The 14698-nt window shown below is 51.6% G+C and overlaps 2 protein-coding genes and 1 pseudogene across 3 annotated transcripts; 2 read left to right on the top strand and 1 right to left on the bottom strand.

Annotated features, from left to right (window-relative positions):
- Positions 1 to 221: 221 nt before the first annotated feature.
- C11H1orf210 (chromosome 11 C1orf210 homolog) lies at positions 222 to 1088 on the top strand. The gene has a single exon (XM_057785428.1). The coding sequence runs from the start codon at positions 222 to 224 to the stop codon at positions 624 to 626; it is 405 nt and encodes a 134-aa protein (XP_057641411.1). The 3' UTR covers positions 627 to 1088.
- A 961-nt stretch (positions 1089 to 2049) lies between these two features.
- On the top strand, positions 2050 to 3200 carry LOC130884316 (calcium load-activated calcium channel-like; annotated as a pseudogene).
- An 8221-nt stretch (positions 3201 to 11421) lies between these two features.
- Tmem125 (transmembrane protein 125) lies at positions 11422 to 14405 on the bottom strand. Of its 2 annotated transcripts, XM_057784754.1 has the most exons (4): positions 14314 to 14405; positions 13737 to 13853; positions 13012 to 13144; positions 11422 to 12782 (listed from the first exon to the last, which is right to left on the bottom strand). In XM_057784754.1, the coding sequence occupies exon 4, from the start codon at positions 12641 to 12643 to the stop codon at positions 11993 to 11995; it is 651 nt and encodes a 216-aa protein (XP_057640737.1). In that variant the 5' UTR covers positions 12644 to 12782; positions 13012 to 13144; positions 13737 to 13853; positions 14314 to 14405; the 3' UTR covers positions 11422 to 11992. The 2 variants fall into 2 exon arrangements, with proteins under 2 accessions (XP_057640737.1, XP_057640738.1); XM_057784755.1 differs by lacking the exons at positions 13737 to 13853; positions 14314 to 14405 and adding an exon at positions 13558 to 13627.
- Between the last annotated feature and the right edge of the window lie 293 nt (positions 14406 to 14698).

The raw sequence follows: 14698 nt of genomic DNA, 5'->3' as shown, positions 1-14698 counted from the left end.
CTTCCATGGACCAGTGATGTGGGCTGTGGTCCTGTCCGTAGCACCCTCTATCTAACTCTGACCCCTACACCTCTGTACTTTTCAGGACTTGTACCCCAGGGCTGCCTGGAGCCTGGGGTGTCCCTGGAGCCAGAACTTTTTCTGACAGAGGCCAAGGCTCACCGATGTCATCAGGCCTCTCCATGACTGAAGCAAACCAAAGTGAGTGGTAGAGAGAGATAATGGTCAAGGAGGGACTGGGTTCCCTCAGTTTCCCCTGGGAGCCACATCTGGGGACCTCTTGTAACCCTGTCTCTTTCCATGCAGCTGAATTCTCAGTGTACAACACCACCACGTCAACAACGACCTCTGGACCAGGCACCGGAGGCCGGGCATGGCCTGTGCTGGTAGGGGTTTTGCTGGGGGCGGTGGTCCTCTCCCTACTCATTGCCCTTGCTGCCAAGTGCCACCTCTGCCGCCAGTACCGGGCCAGCTACCGGCATCACCCACTGTCCAGACCAGAGGGCGGGAACCGCCCACAGGTGGGTGAAGATGAAGATGATGATGGCTTCATCGAGGACAACTACATTCAGCCTGGGGCTGGCGAGATGGAGACAGCAGGGAGTCGGGACCACTTCTCTCTCTGAGCCCCATCTTTGGACACTCCCCACTTCCCTCCACGCCTGGCACTTTAGAGACAGCGATGCCTTAAACCTCAGGGTCAGAAGTGGCTAGAACTTAAAACTTGCCCAGGGGACTGTTTTCTGACACCAGTGTCAAAGTGACAATTCTGCTTTTCACTAACTCCCCGTGTCTTCCTGCTGCCCCAGGATAAACCCTGGCAGGGCAGGACTGTGGGGAAGGCCCCAGTGTGCAGGCCTCTTGCCTCTTGTTTCCCTTTCCTCACCTCCCTCCTCCCTGCCTTACTGAGTTTTTACCATAGCCACCTGCTACTTGGGTGGTTTTGTTCTTCATCATGATGGCAGCCCTGACCTAAAAAGTCCCAGGATTTCACACATGCCCAGGCAGGAGAAGACCGTGCCAAATTTCTTACTGAAATTTTTTTTCTTATCAAAATAAAGTATGTGATTTGGTTATAATATGTTTTTCACAGGAATTAATAAATCTATTTTCATTTTGGATTAACAGAAGAACTCGTCCCTTTTATATTTTCTCTGATCCTAAGCGCATTGCTGGAAGATGCTGCCCAGATCTCCTCTCCTCCAGGGTACCTCCCATGAATATCTCTCTGGTCACAGTTTATTTTATTAAAGTAATCCCCCACTCCAAGACAGGGTTTCTCTTTGTTGCGCTGGCTATCTTGGTCCATCTGTAGACCTGGCTGGCCTTAAACTCACAGAGATCCATTTGTCTCTGCCTCTCTAGTGCTGGGATTAAAGGTGTGCACCACCACTGCCACCCGGTTTAAAATAATTTTTACTGGGCCAGTGAAATGGCTCAGAAGATAAGGGGAGTTGCTGCCAAAGCTGCCAAGGCTGAGTTTGATCCCCGGGATCCACAAGGTGGGAGGGACAGAACTGATCCCCGAATGCTGTCTTCTGACTTTCACACCTGTGTGGTGGCTCACTTGTGCCTAGGCACTAAATAAATATAAAAAATATAAAAATAATTAATTGACAGTTTCATATACACACACGTCACGCATTTTGGTCATAATAACCCCACTTCCCTCTCTCACCCCCTTCTACTCTCTCTGACACCTTCCCTCCTATTACATCACCTTCCCACTTTCATCTTTAAAAAAAAAAGTCCAATGGCTTTAATTAGGGCTGTTTGTATGTGTATACATGTAGGATTATTACCCAGATCATGGGTGTCCTCATAGTAACTACACCCCTGCAGAAAAATGGCTCCTAGCTGCTCTCCCGGCCAGCAGTATTTTCATCCCTACACAGCAAGAGCAGCCTGTGAGCCTGAGGCCAGATCGTGTCTTAGTCTGTAATCTCAGTTTCTCACTCAAGGTGATGCTAAATAAACACATTCGGCCCTTCGTGTCCAAGGATTTTGCATTCAGACTCGGCCAACGTTGGAGGAAAACATTCGGTGAGGATGTCCACAGAGATCCAGATAGTGAAGCTTTGAGTTTGCCATGCACCGCTCTTCTGCGCTGAGTCCATGAAGACAGGACGATGTGAGGACATTTGTCACGAACCGATGTGGGGCTGAAGACATGGCTCAGTGGTCAAGACTGCTTACTGCCCTTACAGAGGATCCAGGTTTAGTTCCCAGAACCCACATGGCAGCTCACAACCATGTGTAACTCCAGTTCCAGAGGATCCAACACCCGCTTCTGGGATCTTCTAGAATTGAAGGCACACACGGTGCACAGACTCGGGCACGCGAAACACCCATACATACAAAATTTAAATTAAGGCCAGCAGTGATAGCATGCACCTTTTAATCCCAGCATTAGGAAGGCAGAGGCAGATGAATCTCTGAGTTTGGGGCCAGCATGGTCTACACAGCGAGTTCTAGGATAGCCAGGGCTGCACAGAGAAATCCTGTCTCAAAAAACCAAAACCAAACGAAAATTAAAAGAATCAGAGGTAGTGTTCCTCGGTCCCCAGGTCTCTGGCTGGCTTGTGAGTGCTTCCCCCACACCATGTGAAAGTGGGAGCGCTGGCAGGGACGCGAGGTGAGCACCACGTTTACAGACGCGATCCTCATTGTTTTTAATCTCCGTGTGCACTGCGCTGCTCGCCGAGGGCATAACGTGGTTCCTGGTTTATAGGACAGACGAGTACAAGAGATTGAAGGCAGAAGCAGAAAAACAAAGTAAAAAAAAATTAGAAAAGAAGAAGGAAAGTATAACAGAGTCAGCTGGTCGACAACATAAAAAGAAAGATAGACAGGAAGAGAAACTAAAGAACCATCGAGATCTGCCAACGATACGAACAAAATCCATGTTTGCAACTGGCTTTCATTTCGCTGCCTTAATGGGAATGTTTAATTCCATGCTTGATGGTGGAGCAGGGGCAAAGCTCCCCTTCACTCCTCTTCTCATATCCAAGGATGTCTCATGGCAACCTGCTGGGCGACAACACCACAGACTGCTCTTCATCTTCCTGTACACTCTCTGTTCTATGTCAACTTGACAAAACATTCAGAAGATGCTTGGTCTTGCCCCGTCTCGAGCAGCCACCAAGCAGGCTGGTGGATTCTTTGCCCCCCCCCCACCTCCTTCTGGAAAGTTTTCTTGAAGGAAAGCAGAATTCTTTATTTCCTGTCCACTTTCTAGACATTCATATCAGACTGCCAAGGCTCGGTTCAAGACCCCTGATCTAATCAGCCAAGACCTGGGGGATGCAAGAGTCTGAAGTCCGGTAGCATACAGGAGATCGGGGGTGGGGAGGTGTTGTTTGTTCCAGATCATTCCCACACAAGGGGCCATCCTCACAAGTCAGGTAGCCACCCTGCTTGTGTCTGCCCAGTGTCAGCCTTTGAAGGAAAAGTCCTCAGAGAAGGAAATAGAGGTGGGGGAAGTGGCTGATGAAGGGAGGGGCTTGTGAAAAGCAAGGATTTCAGATAGGTCACAGTGAGGTGTGTCTGAGAGTCCTTATCAGTTGTGAAACTGTAGTGTCACACTGGTTAGGGCCTCTAAGGCCCAGAGAGAGAGAGAGCTCACACTCCACACTCCAGCTGAGAACGACTGAGGCTCATCTCTATTTTTTTTTTCCTTCTTCAAAATGATAGAATTAAGAGAGAAAAGCCCTTACAAGCCTAGCGACATGTTATAGCTGGTAAAGACTTGGCTCATGCAAGCAGGGTGCAAACCCAATGATAGCCAGAGTTCAATGTAAAGATGGAAGGAGAGAATCAACTCCACAAAATTGTCCTCTGACCTCTACATGTGTGCTGTGTACAGGCACATACATGGACAAAGTAAAAACTAATTAGTGAATTAAGCCATTATGGTTGGAGATGGAGAGGGAGCGGAATAAGAGACAAATGGGTGATAAGACCTAAGGCATGGCACAGACTCCGGTCACAGGAAGGGGCAGAGTTGATGGAAGTCGCTGACTCTGAATCTGGGGAGCTGCCCTGGTTTCTGGCTTGACATCTGGGCACAGTAACAGGAAAGCAGGTTGGGGAATGGCCATTGTTGGTCAGAGGAAGGATTTCCAGGGCGAATACCCAGGACAGGGTTTATCTGGGAGCTGTCCAGTCTGGACACTTGGTTTGGAGGTGTCAGCAGTGTGGTCCTAGAGAGTACCAATGTATGAATCTGCCAGGGAGGGTAACTGAGAGGAGATGCCAAGGGAGGAGTGTCTAGCGGGTACATGGTAGGGGTTGTCCGAAAAGAAGGGCCGGGCCTGGAGATGGGAGGAGGAGCTAGAGGGGAGAAGTCTGGCTCATGGGGTCTGAGTTACCAGGTGTTCCTGAGTTCAGAGGTGGTTTGACTCTTGAAAACTTAGGAAGAACAGCCTGAGACCCTGAAGGAGGGCTTCTGTGGAGAGTGGGCCTTAGAGATGGACACATCCTGGCCTCTAAGGGAGGAGCTGCCGCAAACACCGTTTGACCTGCTCCCTGCCCTCAGCCTCCACCGAGGAGGAGCTGCCCCATGTAGCTCTGGACCTGAGTGTGGGACAACGGCTGCCATTTTTACATAAGCTTCAGGCCTGGGCTGGAGTCTCTGAGGACCCAGGATGTTAGGTAAATGCTGATTCAAAATTAGCCGCTGTTTTCCTGCCCGCAGCAATCAAGTTCCACAAGCGTGGCTTCCTCTCAGAACCTGCTGTTGGATGCCAGGCCTGGCCGAGCAAGACCCTGAAGTCGCAGAACCTTGGACCCTGTCCTAGGGCCTCATTTGATTCTTTGGGGCAGTCTGTTCCCATGTTCCACGTGCTTGGTTCCAGGCACAGGGAGGAAACTTGACCTGGGTCATAGGCTTCGAGGGACAAAGGTGCCGAACCATGGAGGAAGAGAATAATGCCATTAACCCAGCCTTCTCTCACCTGGCCTCTTCTGGCCTCAGGTCCTGCCCCCAGCTCACCACTGCCCACTTCTCACCAGTGGTTACTACTCGCTGTGCTCCAGAGCCTCGAAGTCAGACCTGAGTTTGGAGGAGAACCTAGCGTCTTGGCTGCCTTCAAAGGCACGGCCACGTTTTGTACGCTGTGCAAAGAGCAGATATGTTCTGAAAGTTACAGTTTAAGAAACTCCCAGCTGCGGAGACGGCTCATTCTGTAGAGCTCACCGCACCAACACAAGGATCTCAGAAAACATAAAAAGCTGGGCATGGTGGCACATGCTTGTAAATCCCAGCACGGGAGAGGCGGGGACAGGCAGACCCCTGGCATCGCTATCTAATCAACCTATCCTACTTTGTAAACATCAGGCCGATAGAGAGACTGTCCCAAAACTCATGGTGAATGGCTCTTGAGGACATTTGAGACTGACCTCGGGCCCCTGCACAAAGGAGCACAGATGAACACACACACACACACACACACACACACACACACACACACACCTCTTAACAGCATCCTAACAATGACTTGAGAGTACAGGTTAATTCAAGTCCCAGCTCTGACGCTGGCGTGCTGTGTGAACTTGGACAAGTTATTGAACCTCTCTGTTTCAATTTATTAGTAAAATGGATATTGTAACGGTATTCTCTTCATATTGTTCCTGGCGAGACTGAGTTCTATACATAGAGAGTAAGTGAACTAGATCACTAAGGATTGGTACTCCACAATAGTTCCCTACAAGAGGTAGCCAGCATTCACGCTGGGGGAGGAGCTTGCTAAGTACTCCTCTCTTGTCATTCACTTCTTGCTGGAGGTTTGAAAGGCTGCTCTCCAGGACTCAGAAGCTCCAGCAAGGAGAACAAAGGATTTGAATGAGAACAGTGGACGCTATAAAAACAGTAAGATGAACAGCAAGAGCAGCGTCAGCACCGTACTCCTCCTGACAGCGCTATGGCACAGCCTGACAGGCTAAGGCTCCAACATCTCAGCTGCTACTTGCTGGCTGCACTCAGCAATCAATACCATAATTCATAGTCTCACCTGGAAGTAGGAGTCACACAGACTCAGACAAGAACACTCCAAGGGGTGGGGCAGGGGTGGGAGTCATCCCTATCTGGCCTGGGCTAACTGCCTTCTGCTGTTGGCCAAAGCACGAAGGCCCAGGAGATTCAGGGTGTAAACTCCAGGTCGTGAGAACAGGCCAGCATGGGAGAACTGGCACAACTCACCGCGGCCAACTTCCAGGATTGCATCCAGGACACTGAGCCTGAGGGTGTGGGTACAGGTTGCCTGGTTCCTGAAGGAGGTTCCTTTGGGAGACCTGGGGTCTTGTATAGGATGTGACTAGACCAGAAGGGGCAGTTTCAAGAGAACATTCTCGTAGTCTCCAGATGTCTAGGAACATGCGTGAGTATGTAAAGCTTGACTGTGGTCTCAGAAGGGAGAGCATCGCATGTTCCCCTCTACCTCACCTGCTGCTGATGTTTTGCTCAATGCCAGTTTGGGCATTTATTTATTTATTTAGAGACAGGATCTTACTATGTAGCCTTGACTGGCAGAGAACTTGCTATGTAGATCAAGAGATCTGCCTGCCTCTGCCTTCCCCTACAAGTGCCGCTGCTCCTCTTTGTCTCCAAGTTTGGACTTTGCGGTCCACCGTGTCAACCTCTCCCCATCTCCCCAGTACTTCATTTTCCCTCCGCCATCATCTCACCCTCAAATGTTCCAGTGAAATTCAACCCACAGCCACCCCCTCCTCATGCCTGCAGCCTGGCCTCCAGCCATGCCTGATGATGCTTCGGGTGGGCTTTCAACATTGCAGAGGAAGTATGGCACCAGGATTTATCCCTACTGCTTGTACTGGCTTTTTGGAACCCATTCTCTTTAGATGGATACCTTGCTCAGCCTAGATATAGTGGGAAGGGCCTTGGTCCTTCCTCAAAGCAATGTGCCTTACCCTCTCTGAGGAGTGGATGGGGGGGGAGGAAAGTGGAGGGAATGGGAGAAGGGGAGTGAGTGAGAACTGGGATTGGTATGTAAAATAAAAAAAATAGTTTGTTCTCTTTTGTAAAAAAATAAAAAACTATTTTTTTTAAAGAAAAAGCTAGTTAGACATAAGCCGGAGCTATTGGCTGAGCATTTCTAATTGATATTAAGCCTCTGAGTGATTATTTTGGAGCAAGCAGTCGAGACAAGAAAACTCTTCCTACAGAAAGCTTTACTAGTTGAAAAGGAATAGTATTCTGGGCATGCTCTATTGGCAAGGAAGTCCCTCAGGCTGGAGAGACCAATACCAAGCAGTCTTTACATCCTGCTTCAGGGTCTCCGAGCTGGCTCAGCAAGAGGGCTTATTGTTCTTTATGTCCTATTTTGGACCAATGGTCAGTCCCTCCTAGAGCTGCCCTTCTGCCTAACAGTCACAGTCTCCTCCCCCTTTCCATTGCAGCCCTTTAAAACTGACTCCACCTTGCAGGGAGAATGGCCATTGGTCAGGGACTCCCCCAGTTTTCTGCTTCAAACCCACAAACACACCTTCATCACAGTCTTCCTTATCTTTATGGGAAGGAGTAGCCAGCCAGGTCCGCTCACCTTGTCCCCTGTAGCTGTCTGCCTTCCCTGCTCCAAGACTGGCTTCTAGTTTGCATCTTCTGGTGATCATTGCCTAATCAACCACATCTCTCCCATAGGGGCTCCTCTGTGGGTCCTATTTTCCCAGCATGCTTTGCATCCTGGAGCTTTATCCCAGCAGCCCCTAACCTAAGTCCTGGTACCTTACATCCAGACTGTGCATAGATTTTTCAGCCAGTTCCCTAGCTCCACTTTTGCCTCTTGCAATCCACTACCTGTACACAAATGTTCACCTGAACATACAGTTCTGACCAGGCCAGGATTCCCATTTAAAATCCTCACTATGGCCTGGGAGATGGCTTTAGCTTAAAGTATTTGCCACACAAGACTGGTACTAGAGTTTGGTTCCCTGGAGCTCAGTGGAAGCCGGGAGTTTCCTAGTCAAGCCGACGACCAGACTAGCCAAAACAGCAAGCTCCAGGCTCAGGGGTGGAGCCTTCTGCAATTTATAAGGTGGAGAGAGATGGGGGAAGGCACCCCATGTCAACCTAATATCCCCCCATTCATGTGTGCATGTGTACACATGCGTCCACTCAACATGAATGCAAAGCACACATATGTGCCTGCTACCAAACTTGAGACGACCTTCCTCAGCTTCCCCTTGGTCATAAGAAAGGGGCCCACCTGTTAAGAGACCCCTGAAGCCCTCACCTGGTGCCTCTTTCTAGCCTTTGTTCTCACCTTTCTTTAGCCTCATACACCCTCTCTGCTGCCTCTAAATTGCTAAAGCCCTTTGCTTTCCTCTGTTTGAGCTCCTCTTCCCAACTTCTCCTCCCTCAGGGTCGGCTGAGACCTCAGCTCAGCATTTCTGGGTTGTTTAACCATGTCTTCTTTTCTTCCTAAGGCTAATCTCTACCTCCACAGAGGAGCCAAGCCGTCCAACTAACTTTAACCACAGTCCTCCCTGGATTAAAACCTTTTCATGTTTTTCAGGGTCTTGAGGACAAAGTCTAAATTCCTCTCTGGGCTCTCAAATGGTGAGAAAGAGAGGATGCCTCCCATAATCTCTCGTGGTGTGTTTGTGTAGTGGCAGGGGGCTGAGCCATCTGTGGAGACTGGGGTGGGAGGTGTATCTAGTGCAGATAGGTGTATCACTGCAGGGTGCTAGGTCATCTGGGGGGCGTGCTCTATCCTCTCCCTCACAGCCTTCCCTGTAGCCTTGTGGAGCAGGCCATGGAGGGGCGTGCTTCTCCCTCACAGCCTTCCCTGTAGCCTTACGGAGCAGGCCATCTGGGGAGCATGCTCTATCCTCTCCCTCACGGCCTTCCCTGGGAGCCTGGCACCATTGCCACGTGCTCAGGGAGATAGCTAAGCTCTGTGCCCCCTTCCTGTTTTCCGAGCCTCTGCATTTCTGAATTACTTCAGTTTCTTAAAAGAGATGTTAAAAAGAAACAAGGCCTGTCTCGGCCGGAAGGAAAAGGGACCCCTTGCTTATTCCAGGTGGAAGGATGTTGTGTGGTCTCTTGCCTCCCCAAGGGTTGGTCTGGGATTGCGTCTCTTGGGAACCTGGGAGAGTAGGGATTTTTCAGGGAGAGATTTGAGGGCCTCAGGAGGGAAGGACTTGGAGCCAGATGTGAACTGGCCTGACTTCCCTTCCTGGCTAAAGGTGGGTCTCACTGTCCCTTGTGCATACATTGCCATCTGCCCACGCTGCAGCACTTCGGTCTCAACAAAAGCATAGATGCATGTTAGGTCCAGGTTGGGAACGAGGGAATCATAGACAACCAAAACCCATTCTGCAGAGAGGAGCTTGTACCTGACTGAGTCTCTTCAGGCGTATCACGAGCTGTGGATTAGTGCCTGCAGCTGATGGTGCTGTGGGCACCAAAAAAAAAAAAAAAAAAAAAAAAGGTCATCAATTTAAGGAAGAGGGTCAGGGAGGACTCCCAAGAGAATGTGGGCGGGGTCTTAAGAGATGAGGATGGAGAACAGGACGAAGGCCGGGACGAATGAGAGAATGTTGAAAACATATGGAAATAGTTCAGTGTGGCTGGTCCATGAGGCAGAGAGAACAAGACCGCATGGCATTAGGAAACATTTTAAGGTAGATTTTCATTTCATTTTAGTTCTATGATGATCACACAAAGGGGGTCCCTTCTGAAGAGTGTAGTGCTGTGTGTTGTCAGGCAAATGTCTGTGAGGGGCTCAGAGGAGATGTATTGTTGGTCTTGGGAGAGGAGACAGTGAATGTCCTCCAGTGTCTGCCATCTCTGACTTGAATGTGGGGGTGGGGGGTGAGGTGGGGGTGGGAGGAACGACAATGACTAGTGGCACCTTCAGAGCAGATGTGGGAGCTCCTAAGATAGAGAGCAGTGATTCCAGGTTGAATGTGCAGAGGGATGAAGCCCCATAGAACATTCAGAAGACGGGTTTCGGCTGTTCTGGGCATTCTGGTACATGTGCTGCTCCTCCTCCCCTGGCTCTACCCACCTTGCCCTTCTCAGTTTGCAGTTCCCTTCCCCTTGTTTACTAGCCCTGCATCCCTCCAGGAGACAGGTTTGCCCTGTCTGTTCAAAGCGACTTATCCTCATCAAAGCTTGCAGCTCCGTTGATCATAGTCATTATAAGGTCTATCTTGTCCACCTGTCGGAACTATGCCTCCCTGATAGAGCACGGGGTGGTGGGGACGGTGAGGAGGGGACTCAGTGGCAGACCAGCACTTAATGGAGGTTGTGCCCTGCCCTGTCCCCTTAGCTGCCCCTAGGAGGCACATTCTTTGACAGGGGGATGGGTCTAATGGCTAGTTGTAAATCAGGGAGTGGAGCCTAATTGGGGGGCAATCTTCGTGAATAAACATTAGCAGAAACTTTCTCAGCAAAGCGCAACTTCAGTCGTGGTGCAGGTTTTCTTTCTTGCAGTTCCTAGCAAGGCTGGTTAGAGAACTACTTATCTTCATGTTGGAGGCAGTGCTCCGTTAGCTAAATCCTACTTGTGTAATTTAATATTTCCCAAGCAAAATTTCTTTTAGTAAATCCTTTATACCAGTGGTTCTCAACCTTCCTAATGCTGTGACCCTTTAATACAGTTCCTCATGTTGTAGTGACCCTTTCCATCATAAACTTATTTCTTTGCTACTTCCTAACTGTAATTTTGCTGCTGTTATAAATCATAAGGTAAATATCTGACATGCAGGGTATCTGATATGTGACCCCTGTGAAAAGTTCACTCGCCCCCAAGTGGATCGCAACCCTCAGGCTAGGAAATGCTGCTTTACAGCATCAATCTTACTACTTTAAGTTTCTCCTGCATCAGCATCTTTTAGGAGACAGGTCTCGGGGGTCGTCACATAATCTGCACCTTGTGTAGCAGGAAGTGGCAAAAGCAATAACCTACATTCCTGTTACCTGGAAACGCATACCACAGAAAGAGCGACCCCTTCCACAGTGACTCCAAGCAGGAAGTGACTTGCAGGCCTCAGAAGGGCTTGAATACCTCTCCTGCGTCTGGAACCCAGAAGTGGGCCGACTGGTACAGCGACCACATGGATTGCGGGCTGTCCTTTTCTTCACAGGTAGGGGAGGGAGACATATCCTCCAAGCTATCCCTCAGGGAATCCACAGAAGGCAGACTATATAGGGAAGAGGGAGCATTTCTAGAGAAAGTCACCAATACCTGTGGCTAAATCTCCCTTTGAATTAGCAAGTGAACAAATGTGAGGGACTGGTTTCCCCACTCTCTCTAGGTCCAGAAACCCTTCCCCCTTCTCTCATGAGAAAAGAAACCCCAGGTCTGGCTAAAGACAATATCCTGGCCCCATAGCCTGAAATGGGTGGGCTGTGGGGTTGGCGAACGAGGGTGTCTGAGGTTCTCAGGTGAGGTGAAGGCAGTGGCAACTGTCGTCACCCTTTTATTGCGCATTTGCCAGGAGTCCAGTCATCTCATCTCACTCCCTGATTTAATCCTAACAATCGATGGCAACACTGTTCGAAGAACTGAGGCAAGAGAGGCTAACAGTCACCTCGCCCAGGCCCCAGCTGCTAGGTTACAAACCCAAAGGCGTTTCCGTTCCAGGTCCCTCTCACCCCACTTCCCTCTGCTTTGCCAAGAGCCACTCTCTGAAGAACAATGGCTGGAGTATTCATGCCGTAGGACAAGGCTGGAGTTGTAGGGTCTTGGAGATACAGGCCAAGCCTTCAGGGATTCCAGATGTGCCTAGAGACCCCAGAGCCAGGTAGAGAGCATGACAGTCCACAGACACAAGCATTCAGCCCCAAGGAGGCATCCATCACACACCCTCTCACGGTGTGGATGTGTCGAGTACACGTGAGCTCCTAATCACGTCCTGTGCAATCCCATGGCAGCGGGGTGGGGGCAGACATATATGCATGCTCCTGTATGTGTCCTGCCAATGCTCTGGGGACACTGAGTCAGGTCATGGGAAGAAGTCAGGTCTGTCAGATGAGGCTGGCAATGCTGGAGGTGGTCTCATGACGCTGGCCAGAGGACAACTGTCCCGAGATGCTAAAGATGCTGCTGTTACCACCGTGGCCATTTTCGGTGGAGGGTGCAGCTATACAGATGGAGGGGCAGTGTCCACTCACACCCACCTGATACAGCAGCAAACCCAGCAGCAAGACTGAGCCCAAGGAAGCCAGGGTAATGCCCACAGACAGCATGGCAGCCAGTGGCCGAGCTGGGGCCGGGGCAGCAGCCAGCCCAGCCAGGGTCAGGCCAGTGACCAGCAGCACAAAGCCACTGAGCAGTACTACAACAGCATCAGCCCCTCCACCGCTGCGCAGCAAGGCCACGTGCTGGGCCTGGCGGATGCAGTTCATATCCTGCACCGCGGAGCTCATCAGCTGCTTCACCAGAACCATCAGGGCCAGCAGGCAGAGCACAGTGCCCACGGCTAGTCGCCACTCGCCAGAGCGGCTGCTGGTGGAGGACAGCAGGGCCACGCCGCCCGCCCCACAGCCAGCCACAAGGCCCACGGCCACGGAGAAACAGAGCAAGGAGCGCCGGGGCTGCTGGGACCACCACAGCTCCACCTGCTCTGCCATCACATCTGGGGGCAGCGCCCTGGCCATTGAGGCTTGTTGGGACATGGCTCGGTCATGCAGGGTCAGGTGAGAAGATCAATGTCAGGGCTCAGATGGTGTTTATCATGGCCTGGTGTCTCCATCACCTGGTTGGCAGCTAGAGGCCCAGTCTCTTCCTCTCAGTCCAGGCTACGGGTACCATCACCTGCAGGATAGGACCACATGTTATTTCCCACCCGTCTGGCCCCCCCGGTCTCACCTGGGCATCTTAGGGAAGAGCCCCGAGAATCTTCCCCAGGGTCCACAGGACCTGCTCTGGAAAGCTGCAGCTCCAGCACTGCACCATGGGAAAGCACCTCCCCAGGTCCCAGCAGAGTTCACTCCATCACAGATCTCCCCCTCCCCTTCAAGGATCCCCTTGCCCAGCCCCTGACCTCTCCAGCTCTGGCTGTCTCCATCTAGGCTGTCGGAGGGAGCTGGTGCCACAGTGGATGATGGGATGAACAGTCAGAGATAAAGCCTCATTCAGGATCAGACTCACAAGGCCTCAGCTGTCACTGCTGGGTCCTGGATGGGAGGAGTCATGGGGAGGGGAGGCTGGTGACTTAACCCTTCTCGAACCAGCAGGCTGACCCTGACCTTTCTCTCCTTCCTTCTCTGTGGGTTAGCATCCCATCCCATCCTGGTCTGGCAATAAAAGATGTAGGCTCCAGATCTCTCTTTCTAGTGCTGATCTTCCTGCTGGGCCAAAGTCATCTCTGATGCAACAGGGCCCAACCCGAGTTCCTCAGCTTACCCCAACCTGTTCCTCCTGTGTTGCTTCCTCAAGATGACACTACCACCTCTCAGCTTACACCAGGGCTCCTCAACTCTCTCTGCTGTTGCCAATCCATGTCCCCAGGGGCTACCGATTGCCTCTGCCTCTAAACATATCTCCACCAGTCCCATCCACAGTCCCCCCCCCCCCCGCCCTCACTGACCTGATTCCTCCGGTCTGGTCCATCCCTGGCTGTACCCCCTCCATGTGTTCTCTAAGGCAGCAAAGGAGGGCTCTGGATTTGAACCTCAGCCTAGTCCTTCCTACCGTGGGAATGTGGGGAGGGACCTAACAGTGTTACTCATTTAACCTGTTCCCTAGAGGATAGACAGCATGACTCACACCAGGTAAAAATAAAGCAACACTGCCGGCCAGGAGTTCAGCTTCCTGCCGCAGGAGAGACAGCTGCCGAGTCTTGGAGGGGCTTGCCTGGGACAGTTCACGTCTTAGAGTCCTTATCTGAAAAGTGAGGACAGAGGAATTTATTCTGAGGGGGAAGGAGTCATCTGACACCGTCCTTTCAGACTTCCCATGGGGCAAAGTTGCTCAAAACATACTTTCTGAGTAACAGAGACTAAGGTTGGATCAGAGGGCCTCCGTCCTGGAGACCACATGTCCCACACAGCCGAGAACGGGTTTTTACACCACAGAGACGGAGCTGTCTTCTACCACCCTTCTGTCCTCTTCAGAGGCTGCCCAGCACGCAAAGTGGGCGTGGTAGATGTCACGCCCCCACGGGAGGTGGGGGAGGGGCGACGGGCGGAGTCTGTCCCAGCATTTCCCCAGCATGTGACTTGCTGGTCTGAAGGTGCTGGCACAGGCCTACTGGGGAACGACCCCAAGGTGGGTGGAGGTTCCCAGTAGTGGAACCAGTGGAAAAGGTGGGGGCGGGGCGGGTGGGGAGGTGTGGGGCACTCACGAGAAGCCTGGCTGCGCCGGATCCGATTTAAGGAGGCAGGACCCAGCAGGTGGGGCGCTCTAGCTCCGTTTCCGGGGAGACGCTTCACCTGCCTAACCTGCATCCAGGTGAGCTGGAAGGAGCGGGGATTAACAGGTGCTGTTTCCAGGGCAGGGCCAGAGCCAATTGGCTGACGTGGCCCTGCGTCTTCTGTGGGGCCGAGACATTCCTGGGAAGGGAGGGGCTTCTGTCTGCTGCTGTTCGGTCTGGAAGGCAAATATGTAGGTAGACTCGGTGAGCAGAAGGAAAGAATGCTGTCCCTCTGCCCCGGTGTGAGCCCCAACCCTCTTCCCCCAAATCCAAGCGCACCTTACCTTTAGCTCCTCCCTGAATACCTACCGCCAAG

This window comes from Chionomys nivalis, chromosome 11 (genome assembly GCF_950005125.1).
Source record: "Chionomys nivalis chromosome 11, mChiNiv1.1, whole genome shotgun sequence".
Taxonomy (NCBI): domain Eukaryota; kingdom Metazoa; phylum Chordata; class Mammalia; order Rodentia; family Cricetidae; genus Chionomys; species Chionomys nivalis.
This window is presented reverse-complemented; position numbering and strand designations above follow the sequence as displayed.